This window comes from Eucyclogobius newberryi, unplaced genomic scaffold (genome assembly GCF_026437365.1).
Source record: "Eucyclogobius newberryi isolate DKJ021-1_F unplaced genomic scaffold, fEucNew1.0.hap1 SCAF_4, whole genome shotgun sequence".
Classification (NCBI taxonomy): Eukaryota; Metazoa; Chordata; class Actinopteri; order Gobiiformes; family Gobiidae; genus Eucyclogobius; species Eucyclogobius newberryi.
In genome coordinates this window covers 19,130,227-19,153,051 of record NW_027316056.1, presented here as the reverse complement: position 1 = coordinate 19,153,051, position 22,825 = coordinate 19,130,227, and the positions used below count along the sequence as shown (strand labels likewise).

Below are 22,825 nucleotides of genomic sequence, written 5' to 3'. Positions count from 1 at the left end.
GGACTTTAAATCAGTTGACATTTGCTCCACCCAACTTTAGTAATATATATCAAATGATGTGTTGTTCTGTAATCACATCACCTCAAATAGTAAAAATAACACCAGATTAGACTGCCTCAGTAGCATAGAAGAATGTAGAGTGAGCCTAAGACAAATGAATTAAGTTGATCTTAGGTTACTCCAATTTCCCTACAGGCACAAGTGTGTCTTCGCCAATACTGCCAGAGAGCCTAATGCCACTTTTACTTTATTGATATACATTTAAAAACATGTCTGTTTCAGTCGGTGCACTATAAATACAAGCTGTGGCGTTGATTCCAGTTGATTCCAGATTGAGTCCAGTTTACAATGGTGACAAATCACAAAATGTGTGACAGTAAAATTACATCATTAAACCATTATTTACAGTTACATTTATTTTTAGATACTTGAACGCTAAAGTACATCCAGGCCTCTGGCAAAATCCAGTTTCATAGTACAATCCAGGTGCATCTGTCACTATCAGCCAACACTTGAAGAGACGAGCCTGAAGAGGAGACAATAAATAGGTTATATGCAAGAGTAGCACAACATAAGCACAATTCACCAATTCAAATATTTGCACAGAACTTTATTATATTTGTTCCTATGGGACAAAAAACATGTCCCATAGGACACGTGGAGATGGATTGCATAAATAAGTTTCTTTTGATTATTATCATTTTCTGTGGACTGACAAAAAAGTGCCCCAGTATCTTTGATTAGTTTGGTAGTTTTTTATGTCAAAGATGTATTCCAGCTGGAATATTATATCACAAAATACATTGAGATCAGAGTGACATTTGTGAATATGGGTCACCTTTATGGAGCGCTTCATTGGTCATTCGATTGATGTAGCGCGAGCCACTTTCAGGAACCAGCCACTTCATGACAGTGTTAACACATGTTTTTCTATAGGAGCTCCACACGCTGCCGCTGAGAGAAACAACTATGTTTAACCAACAAAAAGCAATGAACAGATAACAAGGAGGTGTGTCTCACCTCGTCTGCCCTTTGACCTCTGTCAGGTCTCCCACACCAACGGTGCAGCAGACGCCAGTGTTGAGGTCCCAGCTGACCCGCAGGTTTGAGTGGTATGTGTTTGGTCTGATTAAAAAACATGTGAAATTTAGCAAAAAATGTATTTAATCAAGAAAAAAAAAGAGACAATGTCTCTTGGGGATCTTGATGATGATATTCAGAATATTTTGGGCAAAATTAATAAATGTGTGATAACGTTAAAGGTACATTTTGCTTACTTTAGGTAAATTAACCACTGCAAATTTGTTGCATACTATATACTCAATATTCAAATTTTGCATCACCAATTAACTAAATTAAAGCTCACATACCCTATATTTAACATATATGGCCAAATAAAGGACATCTTAAAAACTTAAAAACTAAACACAAAGTACTTTCATTACCAACAAGGACATATTAAGTGCTGATATTATGACATTGATACTTTTGCAATTACATCACCATAGCAACAGAGATACACATGTACTAATCAGTCAAACCTGCAGTGCTCTTCGTCTGAGTTGGAGAAAGCCAGTAACAGCAGCCCAATGTTAATCATAACAATATTCGTCTCTGGACAAACCTGATGAATGCGAGAAAATTCACATGTCAATGACAAAATGAAAGCTAAATCCAACAGTTTATATAAACTTACTTCCAAAATCACTACGTCATAGTCGCTGAAGGAGCAGAACTGAGAGGCCCAGGATGCATCATTTCTGATCACCTCATTGATAAGATATTCAAAGTCCAGGGTTAATTGCTCCACAGAGACGCACTGAAACAACGCAACTAGCATTACGAACAGGTTATTTAACACCAATGATGCACAGACATCGTAAAAAGGACTTTAGTGTTCAGTGCCAAGTCACTCACCCGTCCATTATATGTCCCGTTCACAAGTTCCAGGTTTCTGCCTTTAAGATCAGTGACTGTGAAGGGCAGCTGAACCTTATCATCTTCATAACCTGCAGAGATCAATACAAACAAGGGTAAAAAATGTCACAGCAGCCAGAGGCAACACATCCCTGAAGCAGCAGATGGCAAAAACAAATAGCAGTGTAAAATAAAAAAAAATAAAAAAATTAAATGATTAAACTGTCTTCAGTATTGCTATTGCTATTCAGGAAAACTGACTGGGTTTGTCTCCATGTCAACTATAAACAGCCTATTCTCTGTAGGGCTAAAAAAAAAATTATTGATTAATCACATCTAATCAATTATTGAGATAATTGCCACCTAATTTAGTAATTGAATAATTGTTATCTGGACAATACAGACTCAAAAGTGAGCTCAGCAAAGTTTTTTGTTGAAACTTTTCTATTTTAAAACTTTTTGTTAATGTAGTCCACCAGGATATTCTTAAGCAGCATCACTTTAGCTTAAGAATAATCGCATTGCATCCCTAATTCTCACCCACTAGCCAAGTGTAATCAAGTGAACAATAAGTTAAAAACCTCTACAACTTGAACACTACATAGTCAAATATCTTTACCTCCTCCAGTCTGTCCTGTGCCCTGCTCAGAAGCCCCTGGCTGTGGCAGGCGGTACTGTAGGTTTGAGTAGTTTACGTATCCAGGCTCAGCGGAGGTGGCCTCAGATGCTGATGTTGGCGGTGACGTAGGGGGAAAGTGAGCAGGCGGGGTTCCCGAAGGTAAACTATGAGCTGAAGTTGATGCTTGTGGTAAACTTGTTCTCTCCAAGGCTGGCTTCTGCGTCTCCAAATGTCCTTTATCCTTCGTGCTTTGTGCTCTGTCGTCGGGACCTACTCGCCTTTCCCCTTCTTTTTCTCCCACTACTCCATTGGCTTGGGCTCGCCTAAAAAGATCTGCTGCAAATTCCCGTGCGCGGGCAGCAGCTTGGGACTGACTGTGCTGAGTGGACTGTTGACAGGGGCTGTTGGGGGGCAGTCTTCTTTCTGGAGAGTTCTGAGGTGCTGAAGATAAAGTTGGTGCTGGGCAGGCGATGGAGGACGATAATCTTTTTGTGTAGAGGATTTGAGGAGATGGATCTTGGTCTCCTGTGAAAAGATTGTGATGCTTGAATTTTTGTGTAATTATGAAAGATGAAAATCTTTAAAATAACATACACATATCATAGGTTTAGTTAATGGTACAGTATTTTTTTGTTTTTATGGTTTGTTGCATTACTATAATACAACAATAATATTCAACAGTATGGCATAACATACTGCGTCTTACTGCATGGAGAATTTTCCAAAGTACGTTTTAATAAACTGTGCCTTTAACATGTTAAGTGTGTTAATTGAGCTCATAGACAAATCATTTGTATCGGTGCTTCATGCTACACAATATATAAAGAGTGTGGGCATTTACTTGCCTGACTAGCCAGTCCCTTCCACTACTACTCTACTTTCTCCAAAAGGGTTTTGTAGGAAGGAGGGCCTAAAGACAGGGGATGTTGGGACATTTGCTAATTTCCAATGAACACTGTTTGATCTGTTTTTCACTGTAGCCCTTCGAGGCAACTGCTGTTGTGATTTTGGGCGTAAAAAAAAGAAAAAAAAAAAATTCATTAAATTCTCTCTTCATTGCCGCAGGGTTAAGTGTCCTGTCGAGTCCATACATTTCTTGGCAAATACATGTCCATATTAATGAGGCTTATTCTTATTATTTTTTTAAACAATGGAAATTCTATTATGTAAATAAATGCAGTCTCTGCGATTTGATTGCACCAATTCAAATTGAGATTTCGATTACAATACACTGTGCAGCCCAACTTGTACTCACTTGCACCTACATTTGCACTCATTTGTACAAACAAGAGTTGTTTTGTGCCACATACATAAAAGAAAGAAATGCCACAAAGTAAAATTCCTGTACCTGAGCAGAGCGAGACTCCACAAGCAACCAGTGAGTAACTCGTGTTAAGGAGTATAACTTGGTCCTTCTTCAACTGGAAAGCTGGTTGGAAAGTGGGAAAAGGGTACACCACCTGGTAGCGACTGTTGAGGACATAGCCATGCTCCAGACATTCACCTCCCCCTGTGGAGAAGAGAACTCTGATGAATCAAGGATATAGGTTGAAGGTAACTATAGCTTTATATGTGAGCAGACCAGTGCGTATAGTTGAAGCTGAAGGAAGAGGGCAGCACTGAGAGCATGGTTTAGGGGGCGGCATCGAGGCAATTGTGATATAAATGTCTCTGTTGTTCTCGTCACTCATCATTAGATTCATCAAAACAGAACTTGAACTGCGTGTACTGAAAAAGAAATTAACACACAATTATCATATACATTACAGACTGCACTTGGGATCCATGTAAATTCCATACTTGAATCCAAAGATGATGATTTTTGAAGTGTCATTTGGCCATTCACAAACAGTGAGGTAAAGATCACTATATATTTCTTCCCCTGCAAACAGTTGGACATGATGGACCTAAAGAAAACCATTTGTCATAAATACATTTGAATATACAGAGCACTAACGTTGTAATGATTAACTATTTATAATAAATGGAAGTTTGACATATTTCACCTGCTTGAGTCTACTGTGCAAGTTAAACTCCCACCAATAGAGATGGTAAGTGTAGAAAGAAAAATCATCTTCTCCACAGTCACTGGTGTATGACAGAACATATCGACCACATTTGGTAAAACCAAGAAATATATGTCTGAAAGGCATAAAGAGTGAGAGTGTTAAGTAGCAGTATTACAGGAGATCATAAACGGATTAATACCACACAACCCAATAAATTTAAATAAAACCCTACCCTACCCTGCCCTGAGGAACTCCTCACTGACGATGTTCTTCAAAGGGACGCACACTCGTGGTGGAAGTTTCCTAAAACGGCGCTGGGGAAAGTGTCCAGACAGCTGCAAAATATACCATAAAGACAATGTGACACTATTTTCGATGCTAGTTGTAAGTTTTTCTGTGTGTGTGAGAGAGAGTGAGAGAGAGTACACCGATGTCCACTCTCTCTGTATGGTCACAAACCAAAGCCCAGCACTAGCACCAATCAAGTATCAGTGCAAGTGCAGCCAACGTTCAGGTTCTGAGCGCAGGTTACATTAGTGATTGTTGTTGCGTATTTTTGTAGCAGTAATACCACAGCTTTAACTTTAAGCTATGACAACTCTAGAATATCTTATCTTAACACAATTCCGAACACACCTGACCTACAATATGATTAGTATAAGTAACAGTACCTCAGGTTTTAAAAAGGATTTGACTGACATTGCTCATTCAATACCAGTAACAATAAGCTTAGTTTGCGTGACTAAAAGCAAGTGCTACATTAGATAGGTATAAAGTGGAACTTTGATTGCAGACACAGCTGATAGCAATTAGCTCATAGCAGCGATAGCAATTAAAAGCTAGCTAGCTTCCTTGGGGCTTAAATGAACACTGAATCAACCGTAATAGCAAAGTTTACATTGAGAATAATCTATCGTAAAGTTACAACTCACTGCCTACCTTTCCGCAGACCAGCAGCTTTACAATGTGGTCTCTATGTTTTCCGTAAGCTTTTGATTTTCCATCGTTCTTTTCTGATTTCGAGCTGGGCGCCATCTCCCAAAATCAACTGTTGTCCTACAGACTGCGCCGATTGGTCAACCCGAGCACGTGACTGCGTCACTGTGCGTCCCTTCATCAAAGTACAACATATTTTAATACGTAACAAGAAAAGGGACCGTTTGGACAACACAAAAGTCTGAGGAATAAAGTCTGGCGGTAATGCAACAATTGGATGCCAACCGCCATAAAACAACAACAACCTTCCACCAACATTTGGCCACACAAAGTATTAATCTGAATATAGCTCAAACTATTTAAACACTCAAATTCAGTTTCAAACTTCAGCAAGTACAAGTGTAATTTCAAAAGGTTTCAAATGAAACGCTAAAGAAATTTGCAAAAACCATTAATACACCATAGACAGAGTAAAATATTGTGAAGCAAGAATGTAAAAGAATACATTTTAAAGAGTTTTTATTTTATGTATTTAAAAACAAGCAGTAAAAAAATAACATAAAATCAGCATACACAGGAAGTTACTGTAAAAAAATTAAACTAACAAGGTGGACGTTGAGGGTAGACACACACACAACCAGCTTACAAAGTGCAAGTTTGGTATTGCCTTAATGTAGCCAAAGTTTAAATCTATTCCTGTTCAGTAGCTTACATTTCAGACACATGCAAACACATACCCTCAAAAGGGGAGGAATATACAAAGAGCAGGGAAAACACCTGCAACTTAAGAGTTGGAATGTTCTAAAATGTGATTTAAACAAACAAAAAAAAAGGTAATTTTTTTGAAAAACCAAAAATACTGCAAAACCTTTTCACTGCCCTCAAATAAAAAATACTTAACTATCGGTAAATTGTTTGTCGTGCCAAGCGTAGATGCTTAATAATTCACATTTTTAAAATGGAGATATCACAATGTGAAGATGAGGTAAGGGTGAGTACTTTAGTGATTTGTTCAATGCACAAGCAAAACATGATTTCCATATTTCATTATTTTAGTGGGTCAAGAGCAAGGAATATAAAAAGGGGGAACGTATGCGGCCCGGGGTAACCAGTGTCTTGTTGTTATAGTCCAAAGGAAATGTCCTGCACAAAGAAAATAGTCCAAAGGGCCATGGAGAATCCATCCGAAAGTTAACCGATGTTACTGACCCTGTAATGAAAAACATCACAAATACACTTAAGTGCAGCACCAGTCACGTCCCGGGTCAAAATGTTTCAACTGGTCGTTTTGCAGACATTTCAGGAGGAATGCTCTACCTGTCCCGGCTGTGAGGGTGGTGCCTGTCCTGTTTGTCCGTAATATGCTGCCTGTTGTCTGTAGTACTCAGCCCAAGCCGCGCTGTAGTCCTGCTGTCCACCAGGCTGCGCACCTGCTGCTCCTCCAGCTGCAGCAGGCGACCCTTGGGCAGGTGCCGCCCCAGCAGGCTGAGCTACAAAAGTAATATAAATATTAGTAATACACTACAAATTGTATGATGTGCAAATAAATTCCCACTAAGGATTCACAGGACATATTTCTAAAAAACAAAAATCAGGGGACAAACTTACACATGCCCATTTTCTTATAGTATTCCTCCCATGCTTTTGTGTAGTCCGGCTGCCCACCTGCGCCCTGTACAGGCTGGGGGCCCTCTCCTGGTGCTCCAGTGGAAGCTCCCGGTTGACCTGGCATAGCGCCCCCTGGCTGCTGACCATAGCACTGTGCATAGTAGGCTGCCCATGCTGCACTGTGATCTGCTGCAGCCTTACCTGTGCATTGGAACATTGTATATTACACAATTCTAACAAGTAAATGCATAATTCATAATTAAGCACTTACTGGGATCTTGTGGAGCCTGGCCTTGCCATTGTTGGTAGTCACCTCCCCAACCTTGTGGGCAGAATTGACCACCAGGTGGACCTCCACTGCAGAACAGTTAATGCACAATATTGAAGCTGACCATCTCATTGAAAATATAGCACTGTGTGTAGTTTACTTACTGAGGAGCTCCACCAGGAGGACCAGCATTATAAGGGTTCGGATTATAAGGATCCATTGGCCCTCCAGGACCTGGACCACCACCACCACCACCACCACCAACAGGACACAGTGGACCCTGGTTAGAAAAACATAATTGTATTGTAAGCATTATCAACAGGGATTATACTATGATTAGGATGTAGTGTACCTCAATCTTGTCTTCTATAAGTTGCTTTGCATGGTCAATCTGCTGAGGAGACCCTCTGATGGTAAACAGTTTGAAATTTGGATCACCATTTGGAGGTGGTTGACGAGATATTTCCACAAATGCCCCAGTTTGTTGGTTGATGGCCTTCACAGTCTCTCCACCTCTTCCAATTACAAGGCCACATTTGTGAGCAGGAATGGAAAAGGTCACCCCTCCTCCCGGAGGACCCCAGTTTCCCTGGCCTCTGCCCCGTCCACCTGGCGGCATCCCTGGGGGGCCCTAAAGAGGACATACCAAAGTTAAAATAAAACTTCCTACAATGCAGAGATGTAATAAACTACTGTGCGCACACACACACACACACACACACACACACACCCCTTGGCCTCCCTCTTCTCGAGCACGGATGCTTTGTAACAGGTCAGTTATTATTGAAGCAGCGTGTTCACACTGGTCAGGGGGTCCCATGATGTGAGCTATTTTCTCAGGGCCTGAACCATCATCTGTTTGAAACAAAACATTTTTAATACAATGCATAATATTAGAACTAGCATGAGTTTATTTACGATGTGATGACCAACATTCACCTGGTTTGAACTGAATCTTTACTCCAGCATCACTCTGAATCTTTTTGATCATCTCTCCACTTCTGCCAATAATCACACCCACCGAGTGACGAGGAACCGCAATCTGTCACAATTAAAACATTTGCATGTAATTATTATATATAATTGAGCAGTGCAGTATAATCCAGATAGAAATGCAAACTTACTTCCAGTCCACCACCTCCACTTCCACCACCTCCTCCTCCTCCCATTCTGGATCCATATTCATTCCTATCAGCAAAACCCTCTTGCAGAATATCATTGACCATCTCTTTTGCTTGCTAGAAATCAAAGCCACAATGACTATAACCCTTGACTGTAGGAACATGTAAAAATATTATTGATCACACTACCTGAACTTTGTAGTGGTCCCCAATGATGCGCAAGACTTTATCAACATTGGGAGACTGTGAACTATCTTGAACAACATACATCTTGACCCCAGCTCGTGCCTGTAACACAGACATGTACATTTAATAACTCTGGACAAACACAGGGTATGATGATTACATATCAATGCAAACTTTTTTTTTTTTTTACATGCCCCATAGCAGTACTGTACCTGAAGCTGTTTAATGGTTTCTCCTCCTTTGCCAATGATAATGCCCCCCTTGCCAGCAGGAATCATCATTTCCAGCACATTGCTATTACCGTTGTCATTGCTCTTGGAGACTATTTCATCAATGAGAGACTTGGCTCGTCTGGAAGTTCAACGCAATAACAAAATGCATTTACATACATCACATATCATACACATGCAATTTTACATTACGGTATATGCAAAGACATTCACAATGAAACAATCTTACTGTATAGAGTCGGGTGATCCAGTCAAAGAAATGCTTCTTTCAGGAAGTCCAGCACTGTCTGTTAAAATATAAAATATAATTCCAAGAACTCAAGAAGAGCTGAATGAATTAGGAACTGGGAAAACACTTACCATGAGCAATCTGAACTTTGCAGCCAGACTCCAGCTGAATTTTGTTGATTTGTTCTCCTCCTCGCCCTATGACTGAAGAACAGAGCAACATTGTTAGAGCATTTGTAAAACCAAACAAAACTGATAACATAGCAGATACTTACTAAGACCAACCATAGAATCTGGAACCTTGAGATCTTCGGTCATAGTTGAGGGTCTAATACTGCAAATAAGAATGTTATGATGACTTGGACGCAAAACAAAACCATTTTCAATCTTGAGAATTAAACTAAACTACCTTTGTTGAGAAAGAGCAGCCAACTGTGCACCAATGGCTGAAGACAAACACTGAATTAAATCACCAACCCAAAAAACACATGGAATATTAGAAAGACATGAAATAAAACCTACACATTGCCTCTCTGTCACCCTGTGATGCCATCTTCTTGGCGCTGGGTTCATCTGAAGGTAAAAATGACAGCAGTATTAGCTTTGACATCTCTTGATGTGAAGACAAGAATGTGCTGGGGAGCGTTTACTGACCTCCGTCCTCCAGTGACCGTTTTTGTGTTGGAAAGGAATAGCCCTCTGCACCTCCGTTGTTACTCACTGGAACTTCCCCACCAATCTTGGCTGCAATCTAGAAAAGTGTCAGAACAAATCAAGTGTTAAAACGTTTACAACCTTGGATTTAATGCATCTTAAAGCAAACTGCGAGTGTTGTGGTACGCGAATGACAACATCGTAGTTCACTCCACTTTGTAGATTACATACATTTTTGATGGATGTGATAGTGTATGTTGTGATTTATTTCCATTTTAAAACCTTGTCTGAGTCCGACCAATTTGATTGTTTGTTGAAAGCTTTCGCCGAAATTTGAAAATTCATGTAGCGTTAATTTGTACAATCCCAAATGTTTTGTTTTCAATTAAGTATTTTTGTATAGTACGGTGCGAACCAAATAGTGTTCTTTGTGTTAACATTAAACCAGCCGTGCTAACGCAGAATGAATCAAGGTTAGCTTAGCACAACATAGCCGCTCTCATTAATCCGACTAAACATGCGAAAACAAAAGAAACTAGGTCCAGATAGGTTACAAATTTCAAATAGGAATACATTCATATTACATATTACGTTGATTAATGGTGAGAAAATAGTCACAGCTAGTAAATAAACTATAAGACTAACAAACACGCATAGCGGTCGCGTGCTAACATGCTAGCTGCCGCACGCTCCATTCATTTAGCATTAGCACCGCGGTACCTGTCTGGCTCGTTGTAGAGCATCGGCAAACGCGTCCTTTTGCATCCCTGCACCAACTCCGTTTGTCGGTAAAGCTCCGAAGTCAGTCATTATCTTCACAAAACACGGACAATGGGTTGTATAACCGGGTATGGATGCACTGCAGTAGCGGAGCGGGAAGCTAACAGTGCATCGGGGGGCAGTGTCGCCTGCTCAGTGCTCACCACGCCGGCAAACTCCTCTGCTTAAAATAACCAATCAATGCAGCTCAATCTGCTCCCACGGAACATCTTCTTCTTGTTTACACTCTGGAGAAACACCTGCTTAAATGCACTGCCACCTGTTGGACAGACTAAAAATATACTAAACAGTCGACCAACAGAAATAAATAAAATGAACTTAGCAAGTCTTTCTGACAAGATGTGTGGTCAGCATGCTGTCACTTGATTAGAGTACTTTTTTCTACATAAAAAAGCAGACACTGAAATGCAATTCTAATTCTATTCTATCGATCAGATTAGATCAGAAAGGGTCAATGAACAGAATTCACAAACATAGGAACTTGTCTTGGTGATTCGGCGCAACATAAAACAATGAATAAATCAAAAGAGAAAATTTAAATCTGCTATGGGATAAAATAACAATAAGCTATAAGATAAAATAAGAATGAAGATAAAAAAAATAGGCTTAAAATGTAAACAAATTTACAGTAAATAATAATTGGGTCTATAATGTAATTTCTGGTCATAAACCAAAGGGGTTATGGCCAAGAACCTCACAATACAATGTTTACCAACACAAGCTTAAAAACGGCTCTAGGTTACTAAATGTTTTCTCGTTCATAATGCCCTTAATGTCAGAAGACAATTGATTTATGAATAACTTACTTTTTCAGCCTCAACAGATTCAGCCTTAATGCAGTAGTCAGCAGATGTTTGAGTGTATTACTTGATTATTTTGAATAGATTAAAAAGATTTTTTAAAAAGTGCATTGACATTGCCAAGAAGTCTATCACGATATACTACTAAATCATATAATGGACAAAACAGAAGGAATCAGGCATTTTTAATAAAAGCAACTCTATTTGCGTCCCATAAAATACAGTGATCAGTCGCAATACTTTTTAATGGTAAGTTCGAAACCTACCACATTTCCAGACACACACAACCTTTGGGCAGACTCAAAATGGAGCATGCAATAAAGTAATAAATAGTAAATAATACAAGTGAACCATAGAATAGGAGTCTTTGTCATTCTCAGTAGTGATAACATCAGTGCTCTTCTTCCTCTTTTGTCCATTAGATCAAGAAATGTCTATATGCCACCTAAAAGTACAAAAAAATAAATAATGTGTGTTCAAGCATAATTTGGTCAATTGAATCTGCGCTGGTTAGGTTTTACTTGTTCATTTCCAACCCCATGCATCACAGCAGGTTAGGGAGAATTCAGTTGATCATCTTCCACACAAGCTAAACAAGCATTAATACTTTTGTTTATCTATAAAACAGCATGACAAAACAGATTTAGAGCTGAAGCGTGAATAGTAAATATAACTGGCTCCTTATTTGAAAAGCAAAAACAGAACACAGAACAGAAAACATACACGCAGTGAGTCAGTCAGAGACTTGAGCTGGAATGCAGAAACTCGTTCTTGAAATAATGTAACAAAACAATCTATTTTGATTGCTCATGCTTTGCTTTTCGGTCTCTCCTACCCTCAATGTCTACTCCCAGGAGTATCCTGGTGTATTCGTAGACAACATATGAAATGGCGACTGCCGGGATGACCTTCAAAAGGTTAGGTGAAATTCCTCTATACAGTCCGGTCACTCCCTCTTTCGTCACTATGTTTCGCAGCAAGGCCAGCATAGAAACTTTCGGGGCACCCTTCAACGAAGCTGTCAGAGAGAAAAAGAGATATGAGTCAACATAAGTGAGAACGGTTTCATCTAAATGGTCAAGTACTAGTTTTCAATATATTTCTATTATATGTGAAATATTGTGTTCATTATGTATCTCTCTAGCAGGGAATAGGTTGGATGCGCATTAACTGGTAAATCCACCCCATCAAAACTTTATTTCTTTATTTCATCTTTGGCAAAGCTAATATAATTTACCAAGTACTCTTCAAATTAAAAAGTGTATTTGCTTAGTTCAGTAAATGCTTCAATAATCAAAGATGAAATTGTCTTACTTTGTGCCTGCATGCGTGTGCGTATTAGAGCTAGTGGGTAGCTCGCCAGTTGCCCACATGTGCTAGAAACTGCACCACAGCCCACCAGAATCATTACCCCAGGGTCCACCATACCACTGTTTCGATTGAGCCACATAAACTTCAGCGTCTGCATGGAGGAATAACAGACATATGATTATGACGCTCTCATCTAATCAATGAGACACAATGCTAATGTTTTACTCACCTCATAGACAGCCAGGTCAATGCCAGCGTATGGAACTATTGCAAGTAAATTGGGTACATAACCCTTGTAGAATGCAGAGAAGCCCTCTTTCTGTAGCATCTGTTTGGCACAGTCAGCCATTCCTGAGTATTGGCCTGTATTGCGAAGTGTCAGTCGTGTCTTTAGAACCTGGTCGAGGGATTGAGATCAGGGTGACTGATAGGACAATGATAGACGATCTTTAATGATCTAATGCATTGTGTGTTTTTATGTCCATTACCCTGTTATTACCTCCAATGGATAGATGGCAGTCTGTGCAGTAGCTCCAGCCAAAGAGCCAGCAAGAAAACGTTCATAAATCCTCAAACTTCTAGTCTGATTATGGCCATGGATCATGGACTTAATCTGGGAAGTATTGGAAAGCAAGAAAAATATAGTATTTGAAACAGTGTACATCTCATCAACACAATGATATGATTAGATCAGAAGCTGAAAGTAACTAACCATTACAATTATACTCAAGTAAGTATGTTATGTGGTATACAAATATTTGCACTTACATGTTCATAGGCAGTGAATTTGATAGCAGTTTCAGGAGCAATTTTGAGAACGTTTATGCCGTTGCCTCTCCAAAGAGACAAAATTCCTCCTTCCTTCAGCATGAACTGAATGCCACTCCGCACATTTCCAGTGAAAAACGAGTAGCTATGTACCTAGAGCACACTTGACATTATGATTTAATATAAATAACTTAAGAGGCTTAAGTTACAAAACTATTATTGAATGCAAATTACTTGTCGGAAGACTTTGAGGCGGTCTAAGGGGGCTGTTGCTGTCCGGGCCACACAACCAGCCACTGCTCCAGACATCAGCTGACGCCAAACGTAGCCAGATCTCCTCTCTTCTTCTGTGAATTCATCTGGCACAGTCAACTGCTCGCCTATGTCCAACATCTACTCGCCATGAAAACAAAATGACAGCAAATGAAATAGAAAATAAACATTAAATGATCAAGAAATGCCAAATTGACATTTGTTTTTGGTTTTACCACTGAGTGTTTCCAACATCGGGCCAGATCCTCCATGTTGGACACAGAGTTAAAGAGGAAGTAGTCACGCCACTCATTCCAGTCTATTGTCATTGTACCATCCTTATCCATACTATAAGGAAAAAAAACACAATTACTGTTAAACATCAGCATGGATAAAACAGCACTACAAGCAATAACAAAGGACCCAAATGAGCAGAGCAGATACCTTTTTAAAATTCTATTGGCGTCCCTTAGACTGACGGTCACACCAATGGTCTGGAGAGACTGTTGAATCTCTGCTGCATCTATGTGACCTGCAAACAATCAGTCACACATGAAACATGGTTACCTTTACATTAGCAGGGTTATTAATGATACAAATATGTATTTTATACCATCGTTGTTTTTATCTAAACTCCGAAACATGAGTTTGAGCTGCTTTTCGTGGTCATGCAGGTACTGCATGAACTCCTCAAAGTCCAGGACACCATCTTGATTGGTGTCACCAGCTGCTACAATCTGAAAACACATGGTGAGAGTAACATGTAACATTTAAAAACGGTCAACATATTTATTCAATTTTAACTTATGTTTGACAATGGAAATTACAAAAGGTCCAGAAAATGAATATATAATACACAGTTTCATGTTGGCATTACGTTACCTTACCCTTTTCCTTTATGTAATAGTTACACGCACAACAGCTGATTGGTTTCATGTTGGCATCACTGTACCTTACCCTTTTCCTTCATGTAATAGTTACATTTGATTTGTTTTTTATTTGAAGTAGGACAGTGCATATTAATAAATGTGTCAGCAACAGCTTAGCTAGAGTTAGAACAATTGCTTAATTAATATACATCCATTGTCTTACGGCTGGTAAAAAAACTAAACATTAAAATAGACAAAGGACTATTTGACATTACAAGACATTAAAAATAACAAACAACAGACACATAGTGAGACACAGCTGAGGTGTTACAGAGATAACAGACACTATTTACAGTGAAAGCAGCAGTCAGAAGTTGATCGAGCCCAGAATAAAAACACAAGATCATCTGTGGCTGCATAACTGGTTTGCTTTCAACCAAGTCTTTTGTCACAGTTCCTGATGTGCAAAGGATGTGTGGAAAATTAGCCTTTTTGCAATAACACTTGAAACAATGCGTCTGGTTCGTCTATGTAACTGCTATGTCCATACCAATAGCTAAATATCCGACTCAATGGTACATGCCGTAATTTTGGCAATGTGCACTCAAAAACTTAATAAGCCTGTAACAGTATTTCTGTATCAACTTGAACATCTACAAAGAAAGTTAAATAGATAGTGTAACTTGTTTTAAAAAAGGGACCAAGTTTGAAGGTTACTGTTCTCATCTTACAGTCTTACTTCTTTTACAAAAATAGACAGCTGGCATTCACATGCACACAGTACATACACATATTGACACCAGCTTAAGCAAGTGAAAAACTAACCTTTATATTATGTATTTATGTCAACATACAAAGGCTGTACACAAAACATCTGAAACATGATTGAACACGTCGGCACAAACAGACATTTAATCATGGAAATAGCATGAGGGTGTCAAATATGTAAATGAGGAACTCGTGGGCTTTGAACTCTTGTGATTCTGAAGAACACATTTTAAAGAATAAAGTCTAAAGTCAAAGACGTATAACTACAGTGGGTGGCGGCAACCCAAGAAAGAAGGAAAGAGGAAGGAGGAAGGAGGAAGGAGGAAGGAGGAAGAAGGAAGAAGGAAGAAGGAGAAGGAGAAGGAGAAGGAGAAGGAGGAAGAGGAGGAAAAAGAAAAAGAAGAAAAAGAAGAAGAATCATCATCATCATCATCATCATCATCATCATGTAATGTGTTTTATGCATCTTACTTTCTCTATAGAGCCTTTGGAAAGCCCTCGAGCCGCCAGTCCCGTCCGCAGTTCACTTATGTCAATGTGGCCATCTTTGTTAAGGTCGAATTGGTCAAAGAGCTCGGCCCAGTGCTTCTCTCTCTCCTTGTTTGAACCATTCTGCTGGCAGTGGGCCCGAGGGATCCAAGAGCAAAAGGGTCCCATCACTAGACAGAAAGGAGGATGTTAACTTGAAAAACCCTGGAGCTACTGTTTAATCACTGTCTAATCACAATGTCAAATTTTATTGTTATGAATATCTTCAATTTACTTTTATTGAAACTGTCTAACAGATCACAATTTCTCCAGTATATGGCAAACTATAGGTAATAAAACATCCTGAATAAAAAAAAACAATATGAATGAGTATGGATTCAAGAATTTTAACTATTATATTGTCTCCAAAATAATTACACAACACAAAACCTACAGTAAAATACTATTAGTGTCAACACTGTACTCACTACACTACAGTAACAAAAAAGTCGTATTTGAGTGGTGTGCATTATTAGCATCAATGGGATGATTATTTTTGCTCATTAAAGTAAAATTATTTTATCATTTCAAAAGTTTACTGGAGGAATGTTTAAAGTTTTTTTTCTCGCTCTTTCTCATAATATTTACGTATGCAACAAAAGACTATATTTTCTTACAATATAATTTTACTGACAGATTAATGCTGACAGCACAAATGAACAGCATGTATAGAGCTGCCTTTAGGGTCACAGGTCAAATAGAGCACTGGTTTTTGGTCAGCCAGGTCAGGTCATGTGGCCTTCTCCAGGCAAAAAAACAAAACCCAACAACATTTTTCTGCCATAAAGATAAGACAACGCGCATGTCACGGCAGCACAGTTTTCAGTATTATTCATATTTTTGGGCTCGTGTAATTTCGCAAAACGGCTTGTTCTTGCGCAACTCCATGCAGTACGCGCGCACTCATTTTTTTACTGCGACTTCAATTGGACGCACACACCGAGTTCGTGACCGTAAATCTAAAATAAAAAGACATATAAACAAATGTCTTCTTATTTAGATTTACGGTCGCGTGCAACATAGCGCACTGTATTACGTTAAGACGCTTGTCCCACTCACTCTTATCTCCCGCAGCAATAACACGTCAAAAAGACCCATGGGTGCCCGACAGCTGGGTCTTTCTACGAAGAACCGAGAAGCCGAGGGTCTGGATCACCCTGACACCGAGGACCACTAGAACTGGGGTCTGAGGGTCAGCGCCATGTCGACCGCACCGCCCTCGAGTCACTGCCGTCCTCAGCCGAAGGAGCAGGAAGCGGAGCCGCGCAGCCACAAGAGCTTATGTGGACGAGTGAGGGCAGCGCACCTATCAAAGTAGGGCCTACACGGGACTACACTAAACTGCCTACACGGGACTACACTAAACTGCCTACACGGGACTACACTAAACTGACATGACACATTTTGACAAAGCCTCTATGAGCCAAAACGACTTAACATGTAAAGATGTTCTGCTCCAGTTACATTACAGGCCATGTTTACAGAGATGATAAGTCCTAAGCTACAATAACTATTATTAAGAAGCTATTTGATACTATATTAGCTAAATACAAAAAAAAAAAAACAAGTCCATCTCTTATCATTTAAAATGCCTTTCAGTCTGCAGGCCTTTATCAAGGGAAAAACAGAATCTAAAAGAATAGTGTGATTCTACTATATACAAGTGTTCCATCAATAGGGCATTTCCACCAGGTAGTGTGGGAAGTAAATTAGGAGTAATTGCTTTGGTGTGAGAATTTACAAATATTATGTATTATGGCCTGACTTTATGGTCTACAGAAAACGAATTAAACAAACTACTCATTCAAGATGTGACCATTAGAGAGACACCTATGCATTTTAGTGAGGACAGTCATAGGCACTTTCACTAAAGGGTTTTACATTATTGTATCTCCTTTTACCACCTGTCCCATGACTACGGATGGACATAAGCTTTGAGCTAAATCCGATGTATTAGCTGTTCATTAATACATGCTGTCCCAAATACAATTCCAGTTCAAATAAATAATTTATCTTACAATGTCTTTCTGTTGTTTCTTTATCATGGCTGATCTCCAGTGCACCTGCGACTCTCTCATCAGGTCATTCTGCTGAACTGAACCGTCTTTAGAAAACCAACTACCCCTGACTGACAGATGCTGCACTAGATATTCCCCTTATAATTGTACTATTATTGTACTTATCATGTAGTTGACAGGCCTACATGTGCTCGGTACACGTACACCAGTTGTTATTTAACACCAATCTCCACACCTGGGTTCTAAAGGGAAGAAATGGCCACATCTGATAAAAAACAGACAATATAAAGGAGGAAGCTCGCTCAGAAGAACAGTAAACCAGACTAACTCAGCTGTTCTGTGACTTAATCAAGCTTTTTCCCCTGGAAGTTCTGAAAAGAAACCCCAATGTGTAAAGGACTTTCCTACCTCCCGTCCACATGCCTGGAGAAGTAAGTATCCTCTAATAACATGTAGCCTAATCCTAGTAATACGGCCTATAGATCCATTAAGTATTATATTTGTGATTTGTTTCAGGGCTAAAGGGATGCGAGTGAAGTTAAGCCATTTGGCCGACAAAAATAAGTGATTATCTGATCATGTTTTTATTGCAAAACTAAAATTACTTATTCCCTGCATATTAACCATTTGTTGTACTTGTTTGTAGAAGTGTGGATGGGAAGACTCCACAGGACCTTGACATGCTTCTCAACAACAAAAGTTAGTGACAGTGACACTTGTTTCAAATTTATGTCATTTTTTCTTTAAACAAAATCCCTCTCCCAGACACAATATCAAATGCTAATAGTTGTAACTAATTATCTTATGATTTTTGTTCAACCTGTGCATTGTACATTTAGTCAATCTGTTTTTGTGTAATGCATGTTTTTTATGTTTTCAGACACTCTTGTGTTTCGTTGCTTCTTGAGGTCAGAGTTCAGCGAGGAGAACCTAGACTTCTGGTTGGCTTGTGAGGAATTCAGAGTTTCCCCCACAAACGTGCAAAAGTCCAAGGCCTGTGGCATCTACAACCAGTTTATCAACCCTGATGCTCCCCAGGAGGTCAGTGTGAACATTAAATTAAATCATACACAATATTTTAGAATGGGTTGCTTGAAAATATGAATGACATTGTTATACATTATAGAACTATGATTACACCACAAGTTCAATTCAAATACAAAAGCCAATTTACTGTCCAAAAATTGTTTTTCAATCAAAACTTAACAAAAGCAAAGTGAATCATGGCAAAATCAAGAGGATACTTTTCCTCTGTCAATGAAGGTTATAGAAAAATGAACGTGAAAATATGTCAAGATTGGAAATGTCTTCATCCATCTAGCGTCTGTAATATGAATATTGTGTGGCCCCAAGTTTGCACAAAATGGCGTTAGTTTGAGAGGTTGAAGCAGTGTTTGCCCTGCAGGTGAACTTGGACGCTGAGACGAGTGAGGCGCTGTTAAGTCTGATGGACTCTCCCAGCTCAGACACGTTCAACACTGCACAACAAAGGATCTTCAATCTGATGGCCAAGGACTCCTTTCCTCGTTTCCTGCGCTCTACCTACTGCATGGAGAACATTCATGCTTATTAGCAACAGAACTAATGTGCTAAACAAATGGCTTGTATTTTATAATCAACTCGCAGTGTTTTAAGAGTAGTGTGTGAGAAGAGTAGATTATATAAAAGTAAACATGCTGTGTTTATCCATACCAGGAGAAATCTGAATAAAAAAATAAATACAGTTTATATAAAAAACGTTGTACTTGTTGGATTGTGTGAATGTCAATATAGTTTGTTTAATGACAACCTTGAATAAATGTACACACACAGAACAAATGTGTCATGTGGCCTAGTGCCTGGAGCTTTATCAAGCATCCAACACAAACTTTACCATGGAGTTATTATACAGTTTTCTGTAGTCAAGGGAAAGGCTGGATGTTTACCTTTCTGCCAATTCAATTACACATTTACATAGTTGATCAGTTGTATTGAGGCAACTAAATGTATCACCACTGTTGGGGCAGTTTAAAAATGTAGTCTTCTTTTCCTCATGAATGAGTAAAATAATCTGGTCATATGATGATTTAAATCAATCCTGTTTTAATCCCACATTGTGAGGGACAGCGTCCAGTTTAGATGAGCAGATCCTACTTGGAGCTTGCTCCAGGTTGTGTTGATCCCTTTGGGCCTTTGCTTTTAGGGGTTTTAATCACAGAAAGAGGTTTATGCAGAGAAGAGCTGGCCCTTTGTGTCACCTCCTGCTCAATCTTTTTTCGAATGGCCACTTCTAGACCCTAGAACACAAGAGAGCAATGAATGTGACATGCCATTGTACAACTCATGAGAAGTTAGTTGTTAGCTTAATTAACATAATAAACAGACATGAAACCAAGTGTACCATTTTTAGTTTCTGCTGTTGGACCACTTGAGCCTTCTTGGGGGCAATTGTCCTGCCTGAAGGAACCATAGTTAATACGATGTTTTATTTGATTAAGATAAGATAAGATATTCCTTTATTGTCCCACATGGGCAAATTTCATTGATGCAACGCAGGTAGATAGAGGAAAAGAACAGATCACTTATTAGGAAGTTTGAACAAACACTCAGTAGAAGATCTCCTACAAATAAAAACTCCCATACAAAACCTCCCATTTCCCAACAAGGGATGGAGGGGGGAAAATAATAAAGATACAAATAAATAAATAAATAAATACCATTGCATGTGATCACGACAGTAATTGCACATGAATCACGACAGTAATTGCACAAATGACGGAATTGCACATGGTTAGGTCAGTATTGCGAGTGTTCAGGACTAACAGTGTTTGTTATAAAGTCTGACAGCAGCAGGAAGGAAAGACCTGCGAAACCTCTCCTTCACACAGCGAGGGTGGATCAGTCACTGAAGCTGCTCTCCAGAGCGGAGAGTGTGTCCTGCAGGGGGTGACACTCATGGTCCAGCATAGATGTGAATCTAGCCAGGACCCTTCTGTCCCCCACCTCCTGCGCCGAGTCCAGAGCACAGCCCAGGACGGAGCTGGACTTCTTGATGACTTTGTCCAGCTTCCTCCTCTCCCTCTCTGTGATGCTGCTGCTCCAGCAGGCCACACCTACAGGAGGGCTGATGCCACACCGCGGTGAAGTTAGTTTCACGTTGGACGTTGGATATTCGCCTCCGCAACTAGAGCGGGAGCTTCCTCTGAGTGTGCCCCGCCTGCAGTAGCTCGACACGGGGAGCTGCGCGCTGAAGTGCCGCTTGGTGCGCCAGTTAGGGACCGTCTCTAAAGTACCGTTTGTTATCTTAAAAAATATAAACATATTTATAAAAAAAAAACAACAACATTGAGCATGAATCCAAGTTGCTAATCCTAGATGTCATAGTTCTTTTGGGCTAAAAAATTTATCCTTTGTAGATTTTTAAAGAATATTTTTCGTCAAAAAACAAGGATTCTTTTCAATCGCTCCTAAGTTAGCAAACCTAGATAGTAAAAGCTAAGTGATTATAGTAGTTGTGGTCTCCAGTTATCACGCACACCTTTTACTTTTTCAATTTAACCCTTTGTTGATTTTTGACGAAAAATATTCCTTAAAAATCTATAAAGGGTTAATTTGAAAAAGTAAAAGGTGTGCGTGATACCTGGAGACCACAACTACTATAATCACTTAGCATTTACCATCTAGGTTTGCTAACTTAGGAGCTATTGATAAGAATCCTTGATTTTTGACGGAAAATATTCCTTAAAATTCTAAAAAGGGTTAAATTGAAAAAGTAAAAGGTGTGCGTGATACCTGGAGACCACAACTACTATAATCACTTAGCAAACCTAGATAGTAAATGCTAACTTAGGAGCTATTGAAAAGAATCCTTGTTTTATGACGAAAAATATTCCTTAAAAATCTACAAAGGGTTAATTTTTTAGCCCAAAAGGACTATGACATCTAGGATTAGCAACTTGGATTCATGCTCAATGTTGTTGTTGTTTTTTATAAATATGTTTATATTTTTTAAGATAACAAACGGTACTCCAGAGACGGTCCCTAACTGGCGTACCAAGCGGCACTTCAGCGCGCAGCTCCCTGTGTCGAGCTACTGCAGGCGGGGCACACTCAGAGGAAGCTCCCGCTCTAGTTGCGGAGGCGAATATCCAACGTTCGACGTGAAACTAACTTCACCGCGATTGATGCCACCACAGAGTCGTAGAAGGTCTTCAGGAGTGGCCCTGTCACTCCAAAAGACCTGAGTCTCCTCAGGAGGTAGAGCCGACTCTGGCTCTTCCTGTACAGTGAGTCTGTGTTAAATATTTACTATGTAACTTTTCTGGTGGTGGAAGTCGGCATCCACTTATTGGCATGTTGATATTACTTTGCATAGAATGTTCCAAAGTAAACTAAACGGTTACCATGGAGACAAACAGGTAAGGAGACCTGGCCAAGTTACCGGTGAGATCTGCGTAGAGACGCCCCAGTGGGGCCCCACTCACAGTAATACACCCGTAATGAAATTAAGATGGATACGTTTAATGCCATACTGTGGAATATGCCAGACAAAGTTAAAACATCCCCCACGGAGACAAGCAGATGGCAGACTCTCCACCTGAAGTTTCATAGTGCACCTTCAGTCTTCCAGTCATTATTCACAACAGGACGCGAGTCGTAGTCACGTGTTTATTCAAATGCTAAAGGGCAGCGTGTCAAGTTAAAATCAAATGTAACGTTAGGCTATTACAAGGCACCATCACCAATGACATAAAAACGACATTTCCATTACCTCCTTTCTTTGGGCCTTTCTGCTTGTTTTGCTGATGTTTCTTCGAGGCTCCTGGCCGCTGAGCTTTAAATTTGTGCGTACCCTGTGCCATTTTTGCCTCTCGCTTCTTTGGTCTGCCCCGGAAGTAGTTTTCAGTTTTATTTTAATAGGTCATTGGGTCGAGCTGTAACATCAGTGCCATCTAGCGGCTGTTTACAAATGCACA

The 22,825-nt window shown here is 39.6% G+C and overlaps 5 protein-coding genes across 10 annotated transcripts; 1 reads left to right on the top strand and 4 right to left on the bottom strand.

Annotated features, from left to right (window-relative positions):
• Positions 1-250: 250 nt before the first annotated feature.
• Positions 251-5,622, bottom strand: dcaf15 (DDB1 and CUL4 associated factor 15). Its single transcript, XM_072463284.1, has 13 exons — positions 5,485-5,622; positions 4,783-4,880; positions 4,543-4,678; positions 4,337-4,443; positions 4,119-4,264; positions 3,885-4,046; positions 2,537-3,061; positions 1,918-2,009; positions 1,697-1,819; positions 1,542-1,624; positions 1,021-1,125; positions 839-954; positions 251-526 (listed from the first exon to the last, which is right to left on the bottom strand). The coding sequence occupies exons 1-13, from the start codon at positions 5,578-5,580 to the stop codon at positions 471-473; spliced, it is 1,845 nt and encodes a 614-aa protein (XP_072319385.1). The 5' UTR covers positions 5,581-5,622; the 3' UTR covers positions 251-470.
• Positions 5,623-5,988: 366 nt separating this feature from the next.
• Positions 5,989-10,774, bottom strand: khsrp (KH-type splicing regulatory protein). Its single transcript, XM_072462796.1, has 18 exons — positions 10,497-10,774; positions 9,777-9,873; positions 9,645-9,695; positions 9,532-9,568; positions 9,398-9,456; positions 9,255-9,326; positions 9,124-9,181; positions 8,877-9,015; positions 8,668-8,766; positions 8,482-8,595; positions 8,297-8,399; positions 8,088-8,212; positions 7,710-7,988; positions 7,522-7,637; positions 7,361-7,446; positions 7,090-7,290; positions 6,799-6,971; positions 5,989-6,691 (listed from the first exon to the last, which is right to left on the bottom strand). Exons 1-18 carry the CDS (start codon positions 10,584-10,586, stop codon positions 6,683-6,685), a joined length of 1,908 nt encoding a protein of 635 aa, XP_072318897.1. The 5' UTR covers positions 10,587-10,774; the 3' UTR covers positions 5,989-6,682.
• A 998-nt stretch (positions 10,775-11,772) lies between these two features.
• slc25a23a (solute carrier family 25 member 23a) lies at positions 11,773-17,124 on the bottom strand. Of its 5 annotated transcripts, XR_011930149.1 has the most exons (12): positions 16,912-17,003; positions 15,796-15,983; positions 14,301-14,424; positions 14,132-14,219; positions 13,924-14,035; positions 13,670-13,828; positions 13,436-13,588; positions 13,167-13,280; positions 12,897-13,064; positions 12,671-12,818; positions 11,878-12,374; positions 11,773-11,801 (listed from the first exon to the last, which is right to left on the bottom strand). XR_011930149.1 is itself a non-coding variant. In XM_072463833.1 (11 exons), exons 2-11 carry the CDS (start codon positions 15,979-15,981, stop codon positions 11,791-11,793), a joined length of 1,542 nt encoding a protein of 513 aa, XP_072319934.1. In that variant the 5' UTR covers positions 15,982-15,983; positions 17,009-17,124; the 3' UTR covers positions 11,773-11,790. The 5 variants fall into 5 exon arrangements, 4 of the variants coding, with proteins under 4 accessions (XP_072319934.1, XP_072319933.1, XP_072319935.1 ...); XM_072463833.1 differs by lacking the exon at positions 16,912-17,003 and adding an exon at positions 17,009-17,124 and having other exon boundaries at positions 12,192-12,374; positions 13,924-14,219; XM_072463832.1 differs by having other exon boundaries at positions 12,192-12,374; positions 13,924-14,219.
• LOC140378145 (regulator of G-protein signaling 5) lies at positions 17,078-19,682 on the top strand. Of its 2 annotated transcripts, none has more exons than XM_072463838.1 (6): positions 17,078-17,166; positions 18,224-18,301; positions 18,387-18,434; positions 18,517-18,569; positions 18,751-18,911; positions 19,276-19,682. In XM_072463838.1, exons 2-6 carry the CDS (start codon positions 18,258-18,260, stop codon positions 19,441-19,443), a joined length of 474 nt encoding a protein of 157 aa, XP_072319939.1. In that variant the 5' UTR covers positions 17,078-17,166; positions 18,224-18,257; the 3' UTR covers positions 19,444-19,682. The 2 variants fall into 2 exon arrangements, with proteins under 2 accessions (XP_072319939.1, XP_072319938.1); XM_072463837.1 differs by having other exon boundaries at positions 17,090-17,166; positions 17,911-18,301.
• A 252-nt stretch (positions 19,683-19,934) lies between these two features.
• On the bottom strand, positions 19,935-22,765 carry cunh19orf53 (chromosome unknown C19orf53 homolog). The gene is made up of 3 exons (XM_072463839.1): positions 22,621-22,765; positions 20,251-20,306; positions 19,935-20,146 (listed from the first exon to the last, which is right to left on the bottom strand). Exons 1-3 carry the CDS (start codon positions 22,709-22,711, stop codon positions 20,000-20,002), a joined length of 294 nt encoding a protein of 97 aa, XP_072319940.1. The 5' UTR covers positions 22,712-22,765; the 3' UTR covers positions 19,935-19,999.
• Positions 22,766-22,825: the final 60 nt, after the last annotated feature.

What these genes read in the sequence shown, in the direction of transcription:
- cunh19orf53 (XM_072463839.1), bottom strand. Translation starts at nt 22,711, where the DNA reads ATGGCACAGGGTACGCACAAATTTAAAGCTCAGCGGCCAGGAGCCTCG. An exon ending in GAAAGGCCCAAAGAAAGGAG is followed by an intron (nt 20,307 to 22,620) that starts GTAATGGAAATG and finishes TGGTTCCTTCAG; the next exon opens with GCAGGACAATTGCCCCCAAG. An exon ending in AACAGCAGAAACTAAAAATG is followed by an intron (nt 20,147 to 20,250) that starts GTACACTTGGTT and finishes CTTGTGTTCTAG; the next exon opens with GGTCTAGAAGTGGCCATTCG.
- khsrp (XM_072462796.1), bottom strand. Translation starts at nt 10,586, where the DNA reads ATGACTGACTTCGGAGCTTTACCGACAAACGGAGTTGGTGCAGGGATG. An exon ending in GCTGCTCTTTCTCAACAAAG is followed by an intron (nt 9,457 to 9,531) that starts GTAGTTTAGTTT and finishes TCTTATTTGCAG; the next exon opens with TATTAGACCCTCAACTATGA. An exon ending in AAAGATTCAGTTCAAACCAG is followed by an intron (nt 8,213 to 8,296) that starts GTGAATGTTGGT and finishes TGTTTCAAACAG; the next exon opens with ATGATGGTTCAGGCCCTGAG.
- dcaf15 (XM_072463284.1), bottom strand. Translation starts at nt 5,580, where the DNA reads ATGGCGCCCAGCTCGAAATCAGAAAAGAACGATGGAAAATCAAAAGCT. An exon ending in GAGGAGTTCCTCAGGGCAGG is followed by an intron (nt 4,679 to 4,782) that starts GTAGGGTAGGGT and finishes TATGCCTTTCAG; the next exon opens with ACATATATTTCTTGGTTTTA. An exon ending in GAGGTCAAAGGGCAGACGAG is followed by an intron (nt 955 to 1,020) that starts GTGAGACACACC and finishes TGTTTCTCTCAG; the next exon opens with CGGCAGCGTGTGGAGCTCCT.
- LOC140378145 (XM_072463838.1), top strand. Translation starts at nt 18,258, where the DNA reads ATGTGTAAAGGACTTTCCTACCTCCCGTCCACATGCCTGGAGAA. An exon ending in CATTTGGCCGACAAAAATAA is followed by an intron (nt 18,435 to 18,516) that starts GTGATTATCTGA and finishes ACTTGTTTGTAG; the next exon opens with AAGTGTGGATGGGAAGACTC. An exon ending in CATGCTTCTCAACAACAAAA is followed by an intron (nt 18,570 to 18,750) that starts GTTAGTGACAGT and finishes TTATGTTTTCAG; the next exon opens with ACACTCTTGTGTTTCGTTGC.
- slc25a23a (XM_072463832.1), bottom strand. An exon ending in GATGTTGGAAACACTCAGTG is followed by an intron (nt 13,829 to 13,923) that starts GTAAAACCAAAA and finishes CATGGCGAGTAG; the next exon opens with ATGTTGGACATAGGCGAGCA. An exon ending in GCCTCAAAGTCTTCCGACAA is followed by an intron (nt 13,589 to 13,669) that starts GTAATTTGCATT and finishes AGTGTGCTCTAG; the next exon opens with GTACATAGCTACTCGTTTTT.